Genomic DNA, 19,632 nt, shown 5'->3' on the forward strand with positions numbered 1-19,632 from the left:
CCATGAATCTCAGCACGTGAGGCCTCCCTGTCATTCACCAACTCCCGGGGTTTACTCAAACTCATGTCCATCGAGTCAGTGATGCCATCCAGCCATCTCATCCTCTGTCATTCCCTTCTCCTCCTGCCCCCAATCCCTCCCAGCATAAGAGTCTTTTCCAATGAGTCAACTCTTTGTATGAGGTGGCCAAAGTATTGGAGTTTCAGCTTTAGCATCAGTCCTTCCAACGAACACCCAGGACTGATCTTCTTTAGAATGGACTGGTTGGATCTCCTTGCAGTCCAAGGAACTCTCAAGAATGTTCTTCGACACCACAGTTCAAAAACATCAATTCTTCAGCACTCAGCTTTCTTCACAGTCCAACTCTCACATCCATACATGACTACTGGAAAAACCATAGCCTTGACTAGACGGACCTTTGTTGGCAAAGTAATGTCTCTGCTTTTCAATATGCTATCTAGGTTGGTCATAATTTTCTTTCTAAGGAGTAAGCGTCTTTTAATTTCATGGCTGAAGTCACCATCTGCAGTGATTTTGGAGCCCCTCCAAAATAAAGTCTGACACTGTTTCCACTGTTTCCCCATCTATTTGCCATGAGTGATGGGACCAGATGCCATGATCTTAGTTTTCTGAATGTTGAGCTTTAGGCCAACTTTTTCACTCTCCTCTTTCACTTTTATCAAGAGGCTTTTTAATTCCTCTTCACTTTCTGCCATCTGCAGATGTGGTGTCATCTGCATATCTGAGGTTATTGGTATTTCTCCTGGCAATCTTGATTCCAGCTTGTGCTTTCTTCCAGCCCAGCGTTTCTCATGGTGTACTCTGCATATAAGTTAAATAATCAGGGTGACAATATACAACCTTGACGTACTCCTTTTCCTATTTGGAACCAGTCTGTTGTTCCATGTCCAGTTCTAACTGTTGCTTCCTGACCTGCATATAGGTTTCTCAAGAGGCAGGTCAGGTGGTCTGGTATTCCCATCTCTTTCAGAATTTTCCACAGTTTGTTGTGATCCATACAGTCAAAGGCTTTGGTCAATAAAGCAGAAATGGATGTTTTTCTGGAACTCTCTTGCTTTTTCAATGATCCAGCGGATGTTGGCAATTTGATCTCTGGTTCCTCTGCCTTTTCTAAAACCAGCTTGAACATCTGGAATTTCACGGTTCATGTATTGCTGAAGCCTGACTTGGAGAATTTTGAGCATTACTTTACTAGTGTGTGAGATGAGTGCAATTGTGTGGTAGTTTGAGGATTCTTTGGCATTGCCTTTCTTTGGGATTGGAATGAAAACTGACCTTTTCCAGTCCTGTGGCCACTGCTGAGTTTTCCAAATTTGCTGGCATATTGAGTGCAGCACTTTCACAGCATCATCTTTCAGGATTTGAAATAGCTCAACTGGAATTCCATCACCTCCACTAGCTTTGTTCGTAGTGATGCTTTCTAAGGCCCACTGACTTCACATTCCAGGATGTCTGGCTCTAGGTCAGTGATCACACCATCGTGATGATCTGGGTTGTGAAGATCTTTTTTTGTATAGTTCTTTTGTGTATTCTTGCCACCTCTTCTTAATATCTTCTGCTTCTGTTAGGTCCATACCATTTCTGTCCTTTATCGAGCCCATCTTTGCATGAAATGTTCCCTTGGTATCTCTGATTTTCTTGAAGAGATTTCTAGTCTTTCCCATTCTGTTGTTTTCCTCTATTTCTTTGCATTGATCGCTGAGGAAGGCTTTCTTATCTCTCCTTGCTATTCTTTGGAACTCTGCATTCAGATGCTTACATCTTTCCTTTTCTCCTTTGCTTTTCACTTCTCTTCTTTTCACAGCTATTTGAAAGGCCTCCTCAGACAGCCATTTTGCTTTTTTGCATTTCTTTTCCATGGGGATGGTCTTGATCCCTGTCTCCTGTACAATGTCACGAACCTCCATCCATAGTTCATCAGGCACTCTGTCTATCAGATCTAGTCCCTTAAATCTATTTCTCACTTCCACTGTATAATCATAAGGGATTTGATTTAGGTCATACCTGAATGGTCTAGTGGTTTTCCCTACTTTCTTCAATTTAAGTCTGAATTTGGCAATAAGGAGTTCATGGTCTGAGCCACAGTCAGTTGCCAGTCTTGTTTTTGCTGACTGTATAGAGCTTGTCCATCTTTGGCTGCAAAGAATATAATCAATCTGATTTCAGTGTTAACCATCTGGTGATGTCCATGTGTAAAGTCTTCTCTTGTGTTGTTGGAAGAGGGTGTTTGCTATGACTAGTGCATGCTCTTGGCAAAACTCTGTTACTCCAAGGCCAAATTTGCCTGTTATTCCAGGTGTTTCTTGACTTCTTACTTTTGCATTCCAGTCCCCTATAATGAAAAGGACATCTTTTTTGGGTGTTAGTTCTAAAAGGTCTTGGAGGTCTTCATAGAAGTGTTCAACTTCAGCTTCTTCAGCATTACAGGTTGGGGCATAGGCTTGGATTACCATGATATCGAATGGTTTGCCTTGGAAATGAACAGAGATCATTCTGTCGTTTTTGAGATTGCATCCAAGTATTGCATTTCGGATTCTTTGTTGACCATGATGGCTGCTCCATTTCTTCTAAGGGATTCCTGCCCACAGTAGTAGATATAATGGTCATCTGAGTTAAATTCAGCCATTGCAGTCCATTTTAGTTTGCTGATTCCTAAAATGTTAATGTTCACTCTTGCCATCTCCTCTTTGACCACTTCCAATTTGCCTTGATTCATGGACCTAACATTCCAGGTTCCTATGCAATATTGCTCTTTACAACATCAGACCTTGCTTCTATCACCAGTCACATCCACAACAGGGTATTGTTTTTGCTTTGGCTCCATCCCTTTATTCTTTCTGTAGTTATTTCTCAACTGATCTCCTGTAACATATTGGGCACTTACCAACCTGGGAGTTCCTCTTTCAGTATCCTATCATTTTGCCTTTTCATACTGTTCATGGGGTTCTCAAGGCAAGAATATTGAAATGGTTTGCCATTCTCTTCTCCAGTGGACCACATTCTGTCAGACCTCTCCACCATGACCCGTCCATCTTGGGTGGTCCCACATGGCATGGCTTAGTGTCTTTGAGTTAAACAAGGCTGTGGTCTGTGTGATCAGATTGGCTAGTTTTCTGTGATTATGGTTTCAGTGTGTCTGCCCTCTGATGCCCTCTCACAACCCTACTGTCTTACTTGGGTTTCTCTTACCTTTATCATGGGGTATCTCTTCATGGCTGCTCCAGCAAAGCGCAGCCGCTGCTTCTTACCTTGGATGAGGGGTATCTCTTTACGGCCACCCCTCCTGACCTTGAACATGGAATAGCTCCTCTCGGCCCTCCTGCGCCCATGCAGCCGCCGTTCCTTGGACATGGGGTTGCTTATCTCTGCTGCCGCCCCTGACCTCAGACGTGGGGTAGCTCCTCTTGGCCGCCCCTGCACCGTCGCAGTCTGGCACTCTCGGTTGCTGCCCTTTACCTTGGGTGAGGGGTAGCTCCTCTCAGCCACGCTTCTGCGCGGTCCTTCGCAGCTGGCGTGCTTATGCATGGTCACATGATTTATTAATTCTTTATGAGTATCCTTGATGTTCCTATCTTCATTTTATAGTAGGAGAAACTGATACTTGAGGGATCAAACAGCTCATCTCTGAGTTTACAGCTCAAGTTCAGATCTGTTTCTGCATAACCCTAGATTCCATGGAAGGTGGGGTGAGGAGTAAACATATTTCAGGCATTTCCTCTTTGCCTTAATCACATCCAGCTCCTGACACCCAGATCAAATTCCAGAGACCCAGCCAGGGTGTGCCCCTTTCTTTGGTGACCTTGCTTTTCTTGTGAAGAAAGAGACACACCCTGGTTAGGGTCTCTGTTTACATGCCCCCTTACACCTTCATCCATTGCTCACTTTTTAAGAAGTTCTTACTTCTAAACTTCCTCAATTGAAAGGCAGCACAACACCATGGATAAGCATGGAAACTAGAGGCACTATGGTGTGAAAGAGCAGAAGTCTATGAACTGACATGAGCTGGGTCAGATTCTAGTTCTTCTGTTCAATAGCCAAAAAGGAAACATATACCTATTTGAATGCAGAGTTCCAAAGAATAGCAAGGAGAGATAAGAAAGGCTTCCTCAGTGATCAATGCAAAGAAATCAAGGAAAACAACAGAATGGGAAAGACTAGAGATCGCTTCAAGAAAATTAGAGATACCAAAGGAATATTTCATGCAAAGATGGGCACAATAAAGGACAGAAATGGTATGAACCTAACAGAAGCAGACGATATTAAGAAGAGATGGTAATAATACACAGAAGGACTATACAAAAAAGATCTTCACCACCCAGAAAATCACGATGGTGTGATCACTCACCTAGAGCCAGATATCCTGGAATGGAAAGTCAAGTGGGCCTTAGGAAGTATCACTATGAACAAAGCTAGTGAAGGTGATGGAATTCCAGTTGAACTATTTCAAATCCTAAAAGATGATGCTGTGAAAGTGCTGCACTCAATATGTCAGCAAATTTGGAAAACTCAGCAGTGGCCACAGGACTGGAAAATGTCAGTTTTCATTCCAATCCCAGAGAAAGGCAATGCCAAAGAATGCTCAAAAGCACACAATTGCACTCATTTCACATACTAGCAAAGTAATGCTCAAAATTCTCCAAGCTTGGCTTCAACAGTACATGAACTGTAAACTTCCAGATGCTCAAGATGGATTTAGAAAATTCAGAGGAAGCAGAGATCAAATTGCCAACATATGCTGGATCATCAAAAAAGAAAGAGGATTCCAGAAGAACATCTATTTCTGTTTTATTGACAATGCAAAACTTTGACCGTGTGGACCACAACAAACTCTGGAAAATTCTTCAAGAGGTGGGAATACCAGACCACCTGACCTGCCTCTTGAGAAATCTGTATGCAAGTCAGAAAGCAACAGTTAGAACTGGACATGGAACAACAGACTAGTTCCAAATTAGGAAAGGAGTACATCAAGGCTGTATATTGTCACCGTGCTTATTTAACTTATATGAAGAATACATCATGAGAAATGCTGGGCTGGATGAAGCACAAGCTAGAATCAAGATTGCCGTGAGAAATATAAAAAACCTCAGATATACAGATGACACCACTTTTATGGCAGAAAATGAAGAACTAAAGAGCCTCTTGATGAAAGGGAAAGAGGAGAGTGAAAAAGGTGGCTTAAAGCTCAACATTCAGAAAACTAAGCTCATGGTATCCGGTCCCATCACTTCATGGGAAATAGATGGGGAAACAGTAGAAACAGTGACAGACTTTATTTTTTTGGGCTCCAAAATCACTGCAGTTGGTGATTGCAGCCATGAAATTTAAAGACAGTTACTCCTTGAAGGAAAGTTATGACCAACCTAGACAGCATATCCAAAAGCAGAGACATTACTTGCCAACAAAGGTCCATCTAGTGAAATCTATGGTTTTCTCTGTAGTCATGTATGGATGTGAGAGTTGGACTGTAAAGAAAGGTGAGCTCCGAAGAATTGATGCTTTTGAACTGTGGTGTTGGAGAAGACTCTTGAGGGTCCCTTGGACTGCAAGGAGATCCAAACAGTCCATCCTAAAGGAAATCAGTCCTGAATGTTCCTTGGATGGACTGATGCTGAAGCTGAAACTCCAATACTTTGGCTACCTGATACGAAGAACTGACTCATTAGAAAAGACCCTGATGCTGGGAAAGATTGAAGACAAGAGGAAAAGGGGACGACAGATGATGAGATGGTTGGATGGCATCACCGACTCAATGGACATGAGTTTGAGTAAACTCCGGGAATGGGCGATGGACAGCAAGGCCTGACCTGCTGCAGTCAAAGGGGTCACAAAGAGTCAGACACGGCTGAGCAACTGAACTGAACTGACCCTCAGAACAGTGATGTGACCTCACTTAGTCTCAGTTTCCTCATCTGGGAAATGGGGTCAGTACTTACCATGTAGCTTGTTGCAAAGATTAGAGATAATCAGTATCAGGGTGTAGCACAGTGCTTGGTTCACAGATCTTACCCACTAGGAGCTGAGAGAAGCTATGTGCACGCATACAAATTATTGAGCAGAATAGGGCAGGTCCTTCAGAAGAAATATATGCAAAGCCTTAGGAACCCAGCAGGAAGAGAGTGAGTCCAGGATGGTTTCCTGGGAGAGTGTGTTTGGGCTGAGCCTGGAAGGATGGGCAGGATATTGACAGGCCGTGAGAGGAGGGGCAATTCCAAACGGAAGACAAGCAGTAAAGGAAGGTGTGGGGTTCCATTGTTTGACTCCAGAATCCAACCCTCTTCTGCCAGGGCGCTCATCAACTGTTTCAACAATCTGCTCCATAGCATTTCTACTGTTAAGTCTCCACCATTGCTGAAGGGTCCTTGGTATGTTTTTGGTAGATGATATCAAACCAGCTTCTTCATTTCCTAGTTCGCCTCTAGTTTGTGTATCTGCTGTTCAGTGAAAATTGGTTAAATTTAACTTAGAGGAAAATAACATGAATAAGAACACTTTCCTGTCAGTGGGAAGAATTGTAATATATGCTCAAGTCAGGCTTTTCCCTTTAACCTAATCAGAAAATCCTGGCTGGGAAATTAGCCTGACTTGGATTTTACCTCAAATCCTTTAAAATGTTCTTCCCATCTGGGACTTGTCCATTAATAATTTGCAAAGTCAACAACACACTCAAAGTCCTACCACCAGAGTTGAAGAGAGCCTGTTTCTTATGCTCGAACTGAGCTAAGTGAAAGAGTGAACTTTTCTAGAGCATGTTGCGATTGCTGTACTATAATGGGATGCTATTTGGGGAAGGAAACCAGAAAAATACATTAATAAAATTAAAGGATAAAAAGTAATAACAGTTTGCAAGGACTGTCAACAGTGAAACGGAGGTTCAGAAAACAGTGTGTGTGTATGTATGGCTGGAGCCTATCTTAAAATGGTATGAAAACCAGGAGGGAGAGATGGTATTAACTTCTGAGCTTGATGAAGAAATAAGATGAAATAATGAATTTTCATGACAGAACAGTTGCTGCTTTTCATTTGATCCTCCCTTGTTAAGCTCTGAGTGAGCAGGGAACCTGTGTCTGTCTGTGTGTCTTTGTGGCTGTCAGGGAGGGTTATGATGGAGACACCCTCTTTCTTGTCCTCATGGTCACAAGCTTTGCATGTTGTGATTCACACACTGTGAATGGGGTCCCCCTGTTGGATTAATGAGAAAATAGGCATCAATCATCAGTAGCAGAGCTTCCCTGATAGCTCAGTTGATAAAGAATCCGCCTGCAATGTGGGAGACCTGGGTTTGATTCCTGGGTTGGGAAGATCACCTGGATAAGGGAAAGGCTACCCACTCCAGTATTCTGGCCTGGAGAATTCCATGGAGTCACAAAGAGTCAGACACAACTAAGCGACTTTCACTTTGACTTTCATCAGTAACAACTCAGTAAACGGTGACCCTGTTCTTCCTCATGCTCCAAACACCATGGTGCTCTTCTTACAACCCACACCCATCCCATCAGTGGGTCTTACAGACTGCCTTCAGAATGTGTCTGGAGTGTGCTCCATCTCTCCATCCCTGCTGCTCCCACTGTGGTCCTGGCCACTGTAGTCTCTCACTTAGATTATTCCAGTAGCCTCCATACTTGTATCTATCCTCACTCATTCTCCCATACTGCTTGTTTTCTGCAAAGCTCAGGAGTGATTCTGTAGAAATCTCAGACCAGGTCAGTCCTCCCTTCTCCCTCTCCTCCTGTTACTGGAGTGACCCCAGGCTCCTCCTGCTCTGTCTCTGCCCTCACTTCACTCATTCTTACTCAGCTCCGCTCTCCTGCCTCCTTGCTTGTCCTGAACACCTTGGGCATCTCCCCGTGGCCCCTGCACTAGCCCATCCCTCTGTGTGGAGCAGCCTCTCCAGGTCTGCCTGAGCCCCTCCCCCTCTCCCGGATCTGCTCACCCTCCTCTGAGCAGAGCCCTCACACCCCAGTGTGGACTCACTTCCCTCCTTTACTCTCCACCCCCCTGAGCCCGCTTCCTTTTCCTTCTCATCCTCAGTACTTGCACTCAGGTTAATTTTCCTTATTGTTCATCCCCCACTGTGGACAGAAACTCTAGGGGCTTTGTTTCCTCATGGCCGAATTCATTGTGCCCAGAACAATGCCTGGTGTATATTGATCCACAATAAATATCTGTTAGAATGGTCAGATGCATAAATGTTGTGAAAAACTGCAGAATGAAAACAAACAAACAAAAAGAAAACCTGAGGATTTTTTAAATTGTTCAGTGTTATGGTTTAGCCACTATGAAATATACTCGTTGTTGTTGATCAAACACTGTGGGGAGAACTGATGCTAAAAAGTTAGGATGGCAGGAGCAGAACATATTTTAGATCTTTTTTTTTTTTTTTCTTCTCCTTTTCTATCTCCATGTAGGATTTACAGCTTTTGAAGGAAAATGATCTAACTGAGATAGGAGACCGGGGAACCCCGCTGAGTGAAGGACAGAAAGCCTGGGTCAGCCTTGCCAGGTAAATGGGGTTTCAGTTGCCATCCTGCCCCTCCTCCTCTGCACCTCCCAGTGGACGTGAGCACACAGACCCCGCTCACCGGGTTGGCCTGTGTGAAGCAGGGTCTTGGCCCTTTCCCTGGGCTCCTGGAATGAATCTGGAGTTGTTGAATGCCGTCATGAATTCAGAGATGGGACCCAGGGAGTGTGTAGTATCCTCTCCTGACGTCTCTCTACGTTTTCTAGAGCCGTGTATCAGGACGCAGACATCTACCTCCTGGACGATCCGCTCAGCGCAGTGGATGCAGGAGTCAGCAGGCACTTGTTCGAACAGTGAGTTAGCTCCTGTTTTCTATCATCTCTGCTTTCCAGCAACCCTGTAGAGATTGGGGAAGAGAGCTCAGGAAAGCCTTTGTGCTTCAGGAGACTCAGCTCACTCTGCCCTGGTGTCCCTCTCTCCCCTCTCTTCCCTCCACAGAAGATCCATCGTAGAGAAATTTTGCATCATGATGAGGTCAGGACAGGAAAATACAGCAGGTGCTTCCAATGTGTGAAGGACAGTGGGGTCTGTGCTTTAGGGAGTGAGGAATAGATGGGAGATTTCCCCGTGACCTGCAGTTGATAACCAGACACTGTGATGGATCCAGAGCCTTGAAGTAAGAAAGATGGTGAATGGTTTTTAAATCATAGAGTTGGACTCAGTAATCTAGTACTTAGTGTCAGTCCTTTTCCTCCATCATGTGTTTAAGGCACATTAGAAGCAAAATTTTCGGTACTGACACAGGGCTTCTGTGGAAAGGCCCTGTTGGTTTATGCTTATTATTCTGTAGGTTTGCAAATTCTTAATAAGGCCTAGAATTAAGACTAACTTATTCCACATCTAAGTATGAATTTAATCGTTTAGCGTTGCTTCATGGATGCTTATTTGATTTAATACTTAGACCCATGATGTAGGGTTAGCCTGAATGTGGAACTAGAGATCTAGAATCTGGTGGAAATCTTGACTCTCATTTTTGTATTTCTGGAATACAAATTGCTTTTGCCTGGCCACAGAATGACTGAAGTAAAACAACTCTTATGCTTTTCTGTGAATAATGTGTCCTAATACATGCTTACTGAAGCCTCTGATGGAGTCTAGACTGGGCTTTTTGAAAGCCGCACGAGCTTGCTTTTGCTAAAACAGCGTCCACATCTACCCCATGGTTGCTTACCTTGCTGTTGTTCACCTTGTTAAAGGCAACAAGCCTTCCAGCTGCACTTATTAATGCCCTGCTGTGTGCACTGGGATCAATGCCCTTACAGATGTCCCTGCACAAAACCTTTTAATTTATAAGGAGGACGGAGAGCCAGGAGAGGGGAAGGACCCATACTGGGAAGAATAAGGGAGACTAGGATGCCCAGTTCTCATTTCTGCCTCTGAGGAACCTGTGTCAATGTGGAGCTTGTTAAGACAGATGCCTGGGAAAAGGTCAGCTGAGTCAGGGTTTAGAGGTTTCTGCTTCCCTGGTGGCTCAGAGGTTAAAGCGTCTGCCTGGAATGCGGGAGACCTGGGTTGGATCCCTGGATCGGGAAGATCCCCTGGAGAAAGAAATGGCAATCCACTCCAGTACTCTTGCCTGGAGAATCCTATGGAGCGAGGAGCCTGGTAGGCTACAGACCATGGGGTTGCAAAGAGTCATACACGACTGAGCGACTTCACTATACAGGATAGTAAGTGCTGAATGGAAGTGGATGTTGGAAAGCTCACTGTGTCCCGGGCTGGGCGGGAAGTGCCCTGGGGGCGTGCAGGCTGGGTATGTATGTAGAGGCTGAAAATAAGACCCAGCTCCCTTTGCTGGAGGAAGAGTAGAAGCACAGGAAGCGAGGCTGTGAGAACAGAAGGCATGTCCTCGCCTGGAGGAGGCAGGTTGTACAGCAGAGAGAAGCTGTTTGGGAATTCTCGCTGTCAGGTCATGTGTTAGTTTGCTGGGGCTGTGTCTGTCCAGGCTGATCTCACAGAAACCAGAGCTCAGGCAAGTCCAAGGTGAGGGTGTTGGCAGATTTGGTGTCTGGTGAGGACCCAATTCCTGTGTCCTCATGTGGTGGAAGGGGTGAGGGAGCCGTGTGGGTCCCTTTTATAAAGGCACTAGTCCCATTCAGGCAGACTCCACCCTCATGACCTGTCACCTCCCAATGGCCCCATCTCCAGTACTTTCACAGTGGGGATTAGGTTTCAGTGTGTGTATTTTGAGGGCATAAACATTCAGTCACAGCAGGCTGTCAGAGATGGCAGAGCTGGGGGAGCAGTGCATAAATAATAGAAATTCATTCTCTCACAGTTCTAAAGGCTAGACTCTCATGATCAAGGTGTGGGCAGTTTGGTTTCCCCTTAGACCTTTTCCTTATCTTCTGATGACAGCTTCCTCACTGTGTCCTCAGACATGGTCCTCCCTCTGTTCATGCACACCCCTGTGTTTCTGTCCTTATGTCTTAGTCTCCTCTTCTAAGAACACCAGTCATATTGGATTAGGCCCACTATAATTGAGGGTAACAATTACCTCTTTAAAGGTTCTGTCACCAGATTCTAAGGTTCTGGTGGTCAATGTGCCATCATATGAATTTTTGGGGGAACAGAATTCATTCACAGCAAATCCTAAATAGCAAATAAAGAGACTTAAGCAGATTAGTGGAGTGAGTGAGAGAGATATGTGAGGAGCTCTGAGCTCTGGATATGAGGAGCTGGGATTCCACATCCATTAAGCAGGGGTCATGAGGTGGGTACCACTGAAGGCTGTATGTGAAAGGTGCTTAGTGTTGGGGCAATGAAAGAGCTCTGGAGATGGATGGTGGTGATGGTTACACAATGATGTGAATGTACTTAATGCCATTGAGCTGTATGCATAAAAAATAGTTAAAATGGTAAATTTCATGTTATGTATATTTTACCACACACAAAATTACACATTAGCATTGAATCTTTCAGAACAAAAGAGAGCAGGGCAGCTGACATGTGGCATGGCCCACACTCTGATCTGACCCCCCCCCTTTCCCACCCTCTTTTGATTGTGATTTGATAAATTTTCTCTTATTTAAAGCACCTAGTGGCTCAGATGGTAAAGAATCTGCCTGCAATGCAGGAGACCTGGGTTCAATCCCTGGGTCAAGAATATCCCCTGGAGGAGGGCATGGCACTTTTCTTGCCTGGAAAATTCTCATGGACAGAATGTCCTGGGCTATAGGCCATGGGTTGCAAAGAGTCAGACATGACTGAGTGACCAATACTTTCACTGATGACTTTTCCCTTAGGTAGTGCCTTGTGGCTTGTCATGAGTTCAGTGATGGAATACTAGTAGTGAGACATGAGTTTCCATCCCCCACTCTCCTGGCATCATGAGTAGCTCAGCCTCCCTGTTCCCAGCACGCCACCCTGAACTTGCAAATGTCTGCTACCCTGTCTTGTGTGCCTCTGCACAAGTTCTCCATCATTGCAAGAGCAGTTTCTGCTGGCTCTTGTGTCTGTGTCACAGGGAGGGGAAGGGAAAGTTTACGGATTGCCATGTATCAGTGTGCTGAACACAAAAACTCTCTTAGGTGTTTATAAAGGTGAGGTGTTTATAACATGTTTATAAAGTCCTCTCCAACCTTTCGGTTTAATGACCTTGGATGTACACTTAATAGAAGCAAGCTTGTTAAGACTTGTATGCTAATCAGAACCACATTCTCTGGGGAAACTTAGGGCAGGGATCACAAAGGCAATTTAGGAAATCACTCAACAGCGACTGAGAATGTTCTCAATGAGATAGGCAATTGGACGGAACAATATGCTATGAGAGATGGTGGTCATGTTGAAGCTTAGTTGTAGTGAATATTTTCTATTAAAAGTGAATGAATCACACTTCTACTTGCTATTTTCATCTTCCTTTAGTCATGAGTATATTAATATATACCAGGTTACTAATGTTTGTGATTTTTATAACTATATTTTGTGATGATTAAGTGGGTTCTATTACCTATAGAAGGTGAGAGTCCTTAGATGAACTGATGCAGTCTCACTTGTGTCCAGCCATGGACCCTCTCCTGAATCAGCCCTACATCACCAGACCCCTGCCTCCTGAGTCATCAGCTTTTCAGGTCTGTCCTGATCAGACTCCCATGCTGCTGTCTACACAGCTGACCCTCCTGCTTCAACCTTTCATAGACCTCCCCCTGCCCTCCCCTCCCATTCCTCCCATGTTCAGGAAGCAGCTCCAGGTCCTCAGAGAACAGGCTTCTTTGCCGTCTGCCCCCATCACCCTTTCTAGCTCTTCCCCGCACCTACTCAGTAATCCACTGTGCTGGCTTTGTGGGGGTCCTTTCTCACCCCTGTCTGTCTATACATAGTGGTCCCTCTGTCCCAGAGCCAGGGAGCAGTGCATCAGGACACAGAAGGAAGATGGAAGACAGGACCTGACATTCCCTCCTCCTCCTCCAGGTGGAGCCCGTGCCCTCTGTCTTCTCACTGCCCTCAGTGGGTGCACTTGACTATTTATGAGTCTCCCCACCCACTAGAAGCTATGAATGCAGGAAGGTGCCTCAGCCCAGCATGTTCTGTCCCAGACCCCTGCACCTGCTGTGTCTTCTTCCAGGGATGATTCCCCAGAGAATCTCAGGGCTCCTGTGTCTCCCCAACTACAGCAGCCCCTTTGCTTTTCCTTCAGAGCACACATCATGGCCCGATAGTACATGTCCTATACTTGTTCAGTGTATCCCCCTTTTACATGGTGCAAAGAAATGTCTGCTTTCTTGGCCTGCGTTGTACGTCAAGAGAGTGGCACCTCAGTAAACCTTTGCTGATTGAATGGATGAAGGTGCGGTTTCTGAATTACTTGTATCCCCTCTACCATGGAATGTGTCTCCTCTTAACACAGCCCCTATAGAGAATGATACTGGATTGGCCAAAAAGTTCAGTTGGGTTTTCTGTAAGATGTTATGGAAAAACCCGAAGGAATTTTGTGGCCAACCCAGTAAATTGAACACAGCTCTTATATAGATTTAACAGCTAACTTGTTTTTGAATCATTTTTATGACGTAACTTGGAAATCTTTACTCTGAAACTTGAAAAATAGACTATCTTCTTCAGTTCGGTTCAGTTGCTCAGTCATGTCTGACTCTTTGTGACCCCTTGAATCACAGCACGCTAGGCCTCCCTGTCCATCATCAACACCTGGAGTTCACTCAGACTCACGTCCATCGAGTCAGTGATGCCATCCAGCCATCTCATCCTCTGTCGTCCCTTTCTCCTCCTGCCCCCAATCCCTCCCAGCATCAGAGTCTTTTCCAACGAGTCAACTCTTTGCATGAAGTGGCCAAAGTACTGAAGTTTCAGCTAGAGATGGATAAAAAGCATTATTTAGGAAAATTTCAAAGTCATTAATTGGCCACTTTGTTGTAATTATTTATATTACTTCATCTCTGATGGAATGGTAAGAAGCAAACATTTTACCACTTTTGGGTTGCTCCATCTTGGACATAGAAACCCAGCAGATTTGATTAACATCTGCCTTCAGGGACTGTTGGCAAGTAATTATGAATTAAGGAGAAACAGTTCCATTAAAAGCTTTAGTGCTAAGTCTGAAGACGTTTACTCACTCAGGAATCTTAGACACAAATGCTGAACTAAGATATGTCAAAGGGAAAAATGAATCCTTTTGGACTTAATGAAGCAATAGTGTATGTGTCTACATCCTGGGGTCTTGCTTCTCATCACAGACCCAGTGTTCAGAGTGTCCCCTTAGGACTTTTCTGTCATGAGTCCAAAGCACATGACTGCTCATGGTTAGGGAGGAGTGGAGAAGGGGTCTGACATTTACTGAGTGGATTGGTGGTTTGATTTCTCAGCACCCGTGAGTGAGTTGTCCTTGGCCTTGTTTCGAGATGAAGAAACTGAGGTTTCATCACTCGTCTGACATCAGGCTTGTGAGAGGGACTGAGCTGCAGTCTTCTGCCTTCACACTCTTCATTTGACTCACTCACAGGCTGAGTTCTGGCCCAGGTTCCTGAGATTTGCTCTGTGAGGGACTTGGGCACCCAGAGTACCTGCTTGCAGCCCTGACTATGGTCACCAGGGCCCCAAATCCAGCCACTTGCTTCCCTGGAGGGGTTGTGGACCTTGTGGGATGAGACTGGGGCTGAGTTCCTAGGGGTCTGCATTAAAAATGTGAAGCATTTGGAGAAGTTACTGTAAAAACACACTTAAGGTTGGATACTGAGAGAGGTTGTTGGCCTTCCAGACCTGCCAGGCCTGTTACTTGCCCAGGTTAGACTTAAGAAAGAGCCCAGAATCAGTGACAGACACACATATGGTTTAATGATTAGGGCCAACTTACATGTGCAAAGGAAATCCTGGAAGGACATCCTGTCATTTGAGGCCCACGTTGAAACAGGACATGGTGGTAGTCTTTGCTCCCAGGGCAAGGCGGCAGGAGAGGGGGGACATGACCTGTTATAGGGGAAGTTGATGTCAGGGTGGGCCATTGGTCACCATGAAAACCAGCAGAGGGTCATGTCCCTCTTGCCCCTTTGACAAGCATCATGGAGGATTGTGATCTGAAGCTAGAGCCCTCATTAGCTGGGCCCTGGGACAAGCATATAGGAAGGTCAGTCATGTAAGTAGGTGTAGGTGAAGCAGACACTGGTCGAGAAGGGGATATATAGAGAGCAAGAGAACAGCCATTTTGAGTGGCCTGATCACACAACGGTCTTGCCTAAGAGAACTGGTGTGTCTTTTGGCCATTGGATGATTCCCGTTGTGCTTTGGGCCATCTGAATTCTGTTCTTTAATTTTCATATTTGGAAGGTGTTCAGTCCTTATGAAAGAAGACTGGTTTCCTGGATGGGACTGGGACTGTTGTAGAGACTGATGGAGGCCACGTTGGCATTCATTTTCTGTTTAGTATTATTTGGGAAGAAGTGTCTAGAAAAGGCACTCTAGCAAAGGTTACCAAGATTCTATTAATTTTTTGTTGTTAATGAATGTATCATAAATCATAAATAATCCCCTAGAAAATTGTCTAAGGAAAATGCACACATTTTTATATAGCATAGATGCCTCTTTTCCCATTCCGACATAGTGGTAAATATTAAGTTCAGTCAAGTTTTGGAATCTCAGTATTGCTCAATTATTTTTCATTATGAAATGTAAATTATTGTTAAGCTGAGTTTTCAGAAAATATTTAGCAAGTGCCTCCTTCACTGGACTGTTTTTTAGAATTTTTTTTAGCGAGCTGGGTTTACATTTGCTGCTGATAAATTTGAGGACCTACTCAGGATCACTGACATATTTGTATTTAATTTGTATTATTTGTTTTTTATTTAAACTATAGATCTTTGCTGTGTTGTTTTTGTCTCATTATGTTTTCAGAATATGTGTTTTCAGTTTGGAGCACCCCCACTAATATGCATTTGCATTCTATACCTTTTGCATTTGTAGGTGTATTCGTCAGGCCTTGAAGGAGAAGATCACAATCTTAGTGACTCATCAGCTGCAGTACCTAAAGGATGCAAGTCAGATTCTGATACTGAAAGACGTAAGTAGTTTCTAGAAGCCTGTGAAATTGCTAGCACTCAGGTGTGTTGAAGGCCAGACCTCCCAGCAGGTCACTCTCCTTGGATTCATGGTAAATGTCCTCTTCTCCCTCAATTTAACTCCCTCTTTTTCTCAGAGCTGATGCTATTCATGTCTTTGAGGATCAATCCAAAGACCTGTAAAGTGTCACTATTAAACTTGAAGCCACATAAACACTAAAGCATATAGGAGTGCTGCCACAGGACTACTGAAATATTACTGTTCTATTGAAATTTGTTAAGGATAATGATGCTATTTTATTTATAACTTGTGTTTTCCCCTTATATAACTTAAGTCAAAGTTTTTACTTGGAAATTAGAGCTACTGAGACCTGTTTGTATCCACATGATTGTCAAGCACAATTTGCCTAAAGTGCATCTTCCATGAACACTAGAAGCAAGGTTGGGTAGCTAAGCACCTGGGTCAGAGATGCCCATTCTGCGGGTCTCCCTGCCCAGGTCTCTATGTGCCCAATACGTGTGGGAGCCTGTGCAGCAGGAGGACAAGGCCCTGCCTTCATGGGACTCCTGTTCTTATGGGGATGGATGTGACAAGGAGGGTGACATCCTGGCTGTCTCCTTGAGGAGCTGATGCCTCATGGGGTCTGGATGACATGAAGGTGGGGGCCATGCAACACCTGGGGGAGGGAGTCTGAGGCAGGGTGTCCTAAGGAAGGAGCTGACCCGGCAGGTTAAAGGAACAGTGGGAAGACCAGTGTGTCTGAGGACAGTGAGCAGGGGGACGTGGAGGGACCTGGTCTCTGAGCAGTGGGCAGCGAGCCTGGAAGTGGGATGGAAGCCTTGGATGGTCCAGAGCAGAAGAGTGATGTGGCCTGATGTTGGAGTTAAGAGATTCCTCTGATGGAGGGGCGACAGCAGAAGCAGTTAGAAGTCTTAGTAAAGCTGAGGAGACAGAAGTGTGGGCTTAGGATAGGGTATCAGTTTCTAGAGCTGCTGTAACAGAGCACTGCAAACTGGGTGACAAAACAACAGAAGTTTATCATCTCCCTGATCTGGAGGCTGTAGATCCCAGATCCAGGTGCCGGCAGGGCCATGCTGTCTCTGAAGGCTCCAGGGGAGAATCCTTCCTTCCAGCTGGTGGTGTTCATGGATCTTCCTTGTGTTCCTTGGCTTCCAGCTGCAGCACTGTGGTCTCTGCCTCTGATGTCACATGGCCGTTGTCCCCGTGTCTGAGTCTCTTCTCATAAGGATATCAGTCACATAGGATTTAAAGTCACCCTGTTCCAGTGGGGCCTCATCTTAACTTCATTACATCTACAAAGACACTGAATGCAAATAAGATCATGTTCACAGGCATCATGTTTAGGGCTCGAACTTACTTTCTAGGGGGCTACCAATCAACCCCAACTCCTAGCATGGCTGGGGATGGGGTGGAGATTAGTGAGAATATTTCAGGCTTACTGGTTGTTTGATGCTTCAGACCTTGGCTTCTTTGTCTCTGGGCCTCAGCACCTCCGTCATTAACCCTTGCCTGTTCCACAGGCCCTTGGTCAGTCAGTTCAGTTGCTTAGTTATGTCTGACTCTTTGCGACCCCATGGACTGCAGCACGCCAGGCCTCCCTGTCCATTGCCAGCTCCCAGAGTCTACTCAAAGTCACTGAGTCAGTGATGCTGTCCAACCACCTCATCCTCTGTCATTCCCTTCTCATCCTGCCTTCAATCTTTTCCAGCATCAGGGTCTTTTCAAATGAGTCAGCTCTTCACATTAGGTGGCCAAAGTATTGGAGTTTCTGCTTCAGCATCAGTCCTTTCAATGAATATTCAGGGCTGATCTCCTCTAGGATTGAGTGGTTTGATTTCCTTACAGTCCAAGAGTGTTCTCCAACACCACAGTTCAAAACCATCAATTTTTTGGTGCTTACATCCATACATGACCACTGGAAAAACCATAGCTTTGACTAGTTGGAACTTTGTTGGCAAAGTAATGTCTCTGCTTTTTAATATGCTGTCTAGGTTGGTCAGATCCCTCATTTATCTAATGAACTTCTGTCCTAAGAAAGATTATTAAATGCAGAACCTCTGCCTCTCTAGAAGCAATATCTCATGTCAACTGTTAACTGCTCTTTCAGGAATGGGGAGTTCAGGTTTCTCAGATTTGATAGCAGTTAATTTCATGTTGGAAGAGGGTGATACTAGTGTGTAAAACCCCAATGATGACAATATTATGAGCACAGGATCAATGGGAGACAGAGTAACCTATTTAGTTTGTCCCTAGATCTTTTAGGGTCCCTTATTGCTTCTTTTGAGGATACTACCCCCAATTTTAGTGCTATTAGAACAACTATTTGTCCCCTCATGAGCACCCCTGGATGAGTTGGGGTCCATCCTTACTCTTTGTCTGGTTCATCTCTAACAGCAGAAAGGGAATGGTTTCCCTCTCAACCTCTCAGAGTTGTCTGTGCTTGGCTGCTCAGTGAAATTCCTATCCTTGGGCCAGTATTTGTTTCCTTGTGCGTCTTATAGGTACTATGTAGAAAATGGTAATTTCATTAAATAAAGTCTTTGAATTTTGCTTCCCAAGTGGAACAAGGCACAGTATACCCTGAATAATTTTCTAATTCTGTAGTATAGACAGTACCCAAATGCTTCATTGAGTTTCTCACAATGGACCACCTCAGGAGATAGGGTGAGAGAGGTCCCAGCTAGGGTCCTGGGGCACCTTCTTCCATCTGACCTGCCTTATCCAGATGCTGTCCTCTGTTTAGTTTTGCACCCTGTGATTTTTCCCTATATTTTGTTTGACACTGAGTGAATGAGCTGAGCCATATTTCGTGGGGTCAGAATATAGTGAAGATATCTGCACATTATTTTATAGGATTTTGTAAGAGAGGGATGAAGATGAGATGTTGGATGGCATCACCGACTCAATGAACATGAGTTTGAGCAAACTCAGGGAGATATGAAGAACAGGGAAGCCTGGTGTACTGCAGTCCATGGGGTCGCAAAGAGTTGGACATGACTGAGCAATGGAACAACAACAACAAAAGGAGGGAAACTGCAATGATGTGTCACATGTGTTCAAAGAAAATGATTAGATTGACTGTAGCTTAAACAGTTTCCTGAATAGAGGATACCTGGTTGACTGCTTGTGACTGGTTGTTCTTAAGTTTTTATTTTTAAATTTTTTTTGTTAGATCTGAGTGCATTGGTTCTTAGCTGCTGGTTTGCTGTCATGGGAGGTCAAGGATTTAGAGCCACCTCAGTCTCATGGCCTCTTTGTTTAAATACTATGGCAGGTAGAATATTGAATTTTCAGTTGGGAACTTCCTGCATTTGTGGGGAAGTGGTAAAGACCATGAAGTTAAAGCTCATGGGTACTCTGTCTAGGGCTGGTTCCTACATGTCTTTCTCCCAGTGGAGCACATGATACTATAACAATGGTCTGTGAAGATTTGATGAGAGACCATTACCTCTGGAGATGTGCTTGTTGCCACATCTGGGTCAGCCTTTTTAAGTTTCTTTCCTGGAATATCTTCCCCAATTAACTGTTTGCTTGCATTTTAACATGATGCTTCTCTCAATTTCCATGTT

At 44.6% G+C, this 19,632-nt stretch overlaps 2 protein-coding genes across 2 annotated transcripts in view; both read left to right on the forward strand.

Moving 5' to 3' along the window:
- LOC123328868 (ATP-binding cassette sub-family C member 4) overlaps window positions 1-19,632 on the forward strand; it is a gene marked incomplete in the record, with an annotated part of 1,148,417 nt that overhangs the window by 741,656 nt on the left and 387,129 nt on the right.
- Window positions 1-19,632, forward strand: part of LOC102398340 (ATP-binding cassette sub-family C member 4) — an 84,879-nt gene that overhangs the window by 64,140 nt on the left and 1,107 nt on the right. Inside the window, exons 12-14 of the mRNA XM_045162439.1 lie at window positions 8,427-8,521; window positions 8,746-8,832; window positions 15,947-16,043. Coding sequence (XP_045018374.1) covers window positions 8,427-8,521; window positions 8,746-8,832; window positions 15,947-16,043 — 279 coding nt within the window. The remainder of the gene's footprint in view (window positions 1-8,426; window positions 8,522-8,745; window positions 8,833-15,946; window positions 16,044-19,632) is intronic.

The sequence above is a fragment of the Bubalus bubalis genome, chromosome 13 (assembly GCF_019923935.1).
Source record: "Bubalus bubalis isolate 160015118507 breed Murrah chromosome 13, NDDB_SH_1, whole genome shotgun sequence".
Classification (NCBI taxonomy): domain Eukaryota; kingdom Metazoa; phylum Chordata; class Mammalia; order Artiodactyla; family Bovidae; genus Bubalus; species Bubalus bubalis.